The following is a 6,000-nucleotide window of genomic DNA, read 5'->3' as shown; positions in this document are numbered from 1 at the left end:
AAATAAAAGGTGTTCCATGAACTCTCTAGTTGTCTTTGTCTGAGGAGGTCCGGTTGGATATTATTTTTTCCATTACCAATGACACTAATGGGTTTTTTTTCATTACCTTCCTTATTTTCATTTAAGAATCGCGAGATGGAATCTGGTGATATTACGAAAAACGTTCCGTCATTATTTAACTTTAACCTTATTCTTAACAAACAGGACTTAAAGAAGAAAGGAGGAGGGGAGGACAGAGCTAGTGGGCACATAGTTGGATGGGCACAGAGTTGGAAGGTTGTCGGTGGGCAAAGAGTTGGGAGATGGGGTTTGCAGACTTCATTAAAGGGGAGTGGGGGATTGAGAATTTGGGGTTGGATGGCCATGGGTTGAGGACTTTAAGTGGGGGGGCATTTGAAGGCATGGGGTTGGTTGGGGGAGGAGTTGGACTCTGTGGTTGGGAGGGGGAGAGTTGAGGGTGCTGAGGTTGGCAGGGGGGAGTTACTTGGACTCGAGGTTGGGGGGAGGGAGGGGTGGTTGTGGACTTGTAGTTGGGGGGGACAGTTGAAGACGAGCCACATTTTACAGTACGGTGAATTTATGCAGGGCCTACTAGTTAGTCTCACTCCGAAGAGGTTTCGAGACTATTGTAATGCCCGTGCCAGACTGTCTGTCGATCTGCCTGTGTGTCCACGTCTATATATCTCTGCAACTGCTAACCTTCACTCCTTCATTCCTCTTTTCTCCCGCCTCTGGAACAAACTCCCACACTCCCTTCAATCCCACTCCTCCCTCCAGGTCTTTAAAACGGCTGTTCACCACCATCTCTTATCTTCCCCCATCCAGGACCTTGATCTTTTCTACCCCCACTAATTCACCCCAGATCCACCTTGTTTGTAATTCCAACTTCTTTCCTGGAAGTCCTGGCAGTGTCCATATGTTTTATGCCTCTCCCACCCCCTTTCCCATGCCTCCCCCCCCAAAGCCCTCTCCCTCCCACAGATCTCTTGATGTCTCCATGTCTCTCGGTTCCTGCTCTCAAATGTTGTGTTTGTGTCCTTCCCCCTCTCTCCCCATCTTGTCTACCGCTCCCGATGTTATTTGTTTTATGTGTCGGTTTGTCGGTTATGTGTCGGTTTGTCGGTTTGTCTTTCTGTGTGATAAATGTTCGCTCTTTCACGAGCCTCGATCTTGTATACAAAAAAAAAACCAAAAAAAAAAACCGTTTGTCTCATCAATGCAAAACTTTAAACATTGGAAGGATTTCCCCTGGAGAATATTTTATTGATAACTGTCACAGATCACACGGCATGGCAGCCATATTGGATTAAAGGAAAAAAAATTGGACACCTCCAAAACCTCTCAACAACAAAAAAAATGAAACTTGGCATATGTCGTCAGCCCCCCACGGGGTATATGCAGGGTGTTTCAAAAAGATTGATCCAACTTTGACTTCCTGTCATTTCTTTGTTTTTTGACCTATACCGTTTTCCTTTTCAGGGTTTGGTGGTGTTATCGTCGTATTTGTTCCCTGGGATTTCTAGCTCCGTAGCTCAACTAAGCCATTGACAGTGGAGCAGAAGACAAAAGTGGTCAAATCAACAACATCAACAACCACAACAACATTTTCTGGGGGGCAGAACCACCTTGGGAGATCACTGAGAGGTACCTGAAAGGGCCTAAGGTGACATGCTTCTGCACCTTCAATGCCAATGGGTAATGCTAGGGCCTTACTGGTTTGAGAATGACAACAGCAGGACGGTGATGATCAACGGTGAGCGCTACCGGGCCGTGCTCCAGATGTTCCATAATGATCGAGCCCAAAAGGTCACCCCAAACCAGTTCAGCATGACCTGGTTTATGCAGGATGGTGCACCCCAGCATACAGCTGGTGACACCATCACTTTCCTGCAGCAGCTCTTCAGAGACCACCTCGTTGTCCTGGGTACCGCTCCTGACTGGGCACACCACAGCCAGACTTGAACCTTCTAGACTACTGGTTCTGGGGGGCTGCCAAGGGCTCTGTCAACATCAACCGCCCTGCCACACTGGATGATCTGAAGCAGGTGGTGTCAGACTACCGCCGGGCAGTGCCACATGAGACCTACAGGAAAGTTGGACAGAACTTTGGAGTCAGGATCAATGCCTGTCTGAACCGCGGAGGGGCACACATCGAGAACGTCAATTACAAGGATTTTGCATAGATGCCAATTTCAGAAAACTTAGCTTTGATGAACTGTAAGGAGGAACTGCATGACCCAACGTCCAACGTGCTCACACCCGGAATCGGAAGACATCAACAATGGTGTCAATGGGCCTCCAAGAAGACCAGACCAATTCCTACCCACGGTCCAGGCAGAAATTAGTAACATGTTCATGGTGCCGGCGATAACTCGTCTACTCTTCATGGACGTCATGGTGGGAAATTTAGCGTCCATAATACAGATCCTCCAGTTTATTGCTCATTCGAGGGACGGTGCACAAATTGTTTCACCCTGCATGCAAAACACCAGGGTGAGAGCTAATGGCTGGGTTGAGATTCAAACCCAGGCGAGTAAAGTTGGGAGTTTTGAACCTCGACCTGCCACATGTCTTAATAATATGATCCAATAGTTCCAGTGATTCAATGTGATGATGCAACGGCTTTTATAAAGTTTCCACTTTGACCATTTTTACCGCTCAAGCAGGGCATGTGTGCATGAGTGGTGAGCATATTTAGATATACATAAAACCTTGTATCAAAAATTGCACTTTCAACTCAAATATTCAGCCGTTTGTGTCATTTTTGTATCGAATGCAGAACTTTATTTATCTGCAAATCAATAAAATAATTTCTCCCCTCCACCACATTCCCCTTCTTCAAATGACATCAAGTTGTCAGTTTAATTTCAAACACACAATGGAGTGGCCTTCTCTTTCTGTTCCCTCAATCCATTTGGCTGTAAGAAGACAAATTCTGTGAGGAGTAAGGAGGGGGGGGGGGGGGTGGGGGGGTGAGCAGGTAACCTAATAAATATTCATTACCTCCATCATCACGGTTTCTGCAGCTTGGCCTCCTTAAAGACTCACGTTTGAGCCTTCATCCACATGTTTGAACTTTTTGTCCAGGTAAAGGTGTCTGTGCCCAAGGCAGTAAATCACAAAGATGTCACAGATGATGGTCACCTGTGGTGAGGGGAAAGAAAAGTGACGACCAATCTGAAATTGAGATTGATGTTTAAAAACCTGCTTATTACTGTTCAATCATACATTTGTCTGCAGAACTGAGCTGCTGGTTGCATCATTTCTGGGAGAGTGTGTGCTACCGATGACACTGCACGTGAGGGATTTGTTCAGGGTATCGACAGCGTAACTCGATGACTCGGAGATACCAATGGAGAACGTCTAACGTGGATCATCAATCAATGTGGAACGTTTAACATCGACCAGCAATGTCCCCTCTGACACATTTGTAGCCATGCCTGTGCAACACCAGAGTGGTAGTTTCTAATCAGATCAGCAATTTAACCCAGGGTAGACTGTGCAAAGGTGTGTGCTACCTTCCAGCTACTCTGCTACCCCATTTATATTGCTACCTCTGCCACTGAAGGTTGGACGGAGGTTATGTATTCACCCGCTTGCCCGTGAGCAGGATATCTCAAAAAGTTATGGACATATTCAGGCAAAACCTGTTGGACACATTGGGTATGTGACAAGGACGAATTTATTAGACCAGCACACGCATCACACACTCCCTAAGGGAACGACAGGAAGGGTCGTGTTGTTATCCTCTTTGGAGTATATAGATTACAGCAGATCTGGGCTGGGGTCTGTTAGTCTGTGGGGACGCGATAAGCATGTAATGCCTCAAGAATCAAGAACAGTCAAGAACGACCGAATGTATTGCGGTTAAACAGACAGACAGACACCAAATAGCGCATTTTTGTACGATTTTAGTGAATATCCGAATCCGGACACCGTACAATTGTTTGTAATTCTTCACAATTGAGAGATATGGTCAAAAACGATATATAGCACGATATCTCAAAAAGTTGTGAACGGATTCGTACGAAGCTGGGTGGTTGAGTTGGGTAGGTGAGAACAACAAGGTGATTCGATTTTGGTTTAGGTATGGATGTAGATATGACCGATCAGTGGTCAACAAAATGTAAACTGTTCAGCCAGGCGGAGGTATGCGCTCTACCATGTGACGTCCTAGTTACCTCCACCACCAAAGGTGGATGGAGGTTAAGTTTTCACATCTGTCTGTGTGTCTGTCTGTGAACAAGATATCTCAAAAAGTTGTGGACGGATTCGGACGAAATTTGGCAGGGAGGTAGTGCATGTGAAATGGACGAAATTTGGCAGGGAGGTAGTACATGTGAAACGGACGAAATTTGGCAGGGAGGTGGTGCATGTGAAATGGACAAAATTTGGCAGGGAGGTAGTGCATGTGAAATGGTCGAAATTTGGCAGGGAGGTAGTGCATGTGAAATGGACGAAATTTGGCAGGGAGGTAGTACATGTGAAATGGACGAAATTTGGCAGGGAGGTAGTGCATGTGAAATGGACGAAATTTGGCAGGGAGGTAGTGCATGTGAAACGGACGAAATTTGGCAGGGAGGTAGTACATGTGAAATGGATGAAATTTGGCAGGGAGGTCGTACATGTGAAATGGATGAAATTTGGCAGGGAGGTAGTGCATGTGAAACGGACGAAATTTGGCAGAGGGGTAGTGCATGTGAAACGGACGAAATTTGGCAGGGAGGTAGTGCATGTGAAACGGACGAAATTTGGCAGGGAGGTAGTGCATGTGAAACGGACGAAATTTGGCAGGGAGGTAGTACATGTGAAACGGACGAAATTTGGCAGGGAGGTAGTACATGTGAAACGGACGAAATTTGGCAGGGAGGTAGTGCATGTGAAACGGACGAAATTTGGCAGGGAGGTAGTACATGTGAAATGGACGAAATTTGGCAGGGAGGTAGTGCATGTGAAACGGACGAAATTTGGCAGGGAGGTAGTGCATGTGAAATGGACGAAATTTGGCAGGGAGGTAGTACATGTGAAATGGACGAAATTTGGCAGGGAGGTAGTACATGTGAAATGGACGAAATTTGGCAGGGAGGTAGTACATGTGAAATGGACGAAATTTGGCAGGGAGGTAGTGCATGTGAAACTGACGAAATTTGGCAGGGAGGTAGTGCATGTGAAACTGACGAAATTTGGCAGGGAGGTAGTACATGTGAAATGGACGAAATTTGGCAGGGAGGTAGTGCATGTGAAACGGACGAAATTTGGCAGGGAGGTAGTACATGTGAAATGGACGAAATTTGGCAGGGAGGTAGTGCATGTGAAACTGACGAAATTTGGCAGGGAGGTAGTACATGTGAAATGGACGAAATTTGGCAGGGAGGTAGTGCATGTGAAACGGACGAAATTTGGCAGGGAGGTAGTACATGTGAAACTGACGAAATTTGGCAGGGAGGTGGTGCATGTGAAATGGACGAAATTTGGCAGGGAGGTAGTACATGTGAAACTGACGAAATTTGGCAGGGAGGTAGTACATGTGAAACTGACGAAATTTGGCAGGGAGGTAGTACATGTGAAATGGACGAAATTTGGCAGGGAGGTAGTACATGTGAAATGGACGAAATTTGGCAGGGAGGTAGTACATGTGAAACTGACGAAATTTGGCAGGGAGGTGGTGCATGTGAAATGGACGAAATTTGGCAGGGAGGTAGTGTATGTGAAATGGACGAAATTTGGCAGGGAGGTAGTACATGTGAAACGGACGAAATTTGGCAGGGAGGTAGTACATGTGAAATGGACGAAATTTGGCAGGGAGGTAGTGCATGTGAAATGGACGAAATTATTAGATTTTGGTGAAGATATGGATTCGGATCCGGGTAGTATAATTTTTAAAGTGATTCTTCACCATTGGGAGATAGGGCCAAAAATTATACATAGCAGGATATCTCAAAAAGTTATGGACGGATTTAGACGAAACTTGGTGGACAGGTTGTGTGTGTGACAAGGACA

At 46.0% G+C, this 6,000-nt stretch overlaps 1 protein-coding gene across 2 annotated transcripts in view; it reads right to left on the bottom strand.

Annotated features, from left to right (window-relative positions):
• Window positions 1-1,237: 1,237 nt before the first annotated feature.
• Window positions 1,238-6,000, bottom strand: part of LOC144893259 (P2X purinoceptor 4-like) — a 30,366-nt gene continuing 25,603 nt past the window's right edge. For both annotated transcript variants that reach the window (XM_078783139.1, XM_078783140.1), the window contains exons 12-13: window positions 3,049-3,144; window positions 1,238-2,935 (exon numbers count right to left, since the gene is read on the bottom strand). In XM_078783139.1, coding sequence (XP_078639265.1) covers window positions 2,906-2,935; window positions 3,049-3,144 — 126 coding nt within the window. In that variant the 3' untranslated portion in view covers window positions 1,238-2,905. The remainder of the gene's footprint in view (window positions 2,936-3,048; window positions 3,145-6,000) is intronic.

This window comes from Myxine glutinosa, chromosome 8 (assembly GCF_964187855.1).
Source record: "Myxine glutinosa chromosome 8, kmMyxGlut1.1, whole genome shotgun sequence".
In the NCBI taxonomy this organism is placed as follows: domain Eukaryota; kingdom Metazoa; phylum Chordata; class Myxini; order Myxiniformes; family Myxinidae; genus Myxine; species Myxine glutinosa.
The sequence above is the reverse complement of the archived record's forward strand: the minus strand, read 5'-3'. Positions and strand labels throughout refer to the sequence as shown.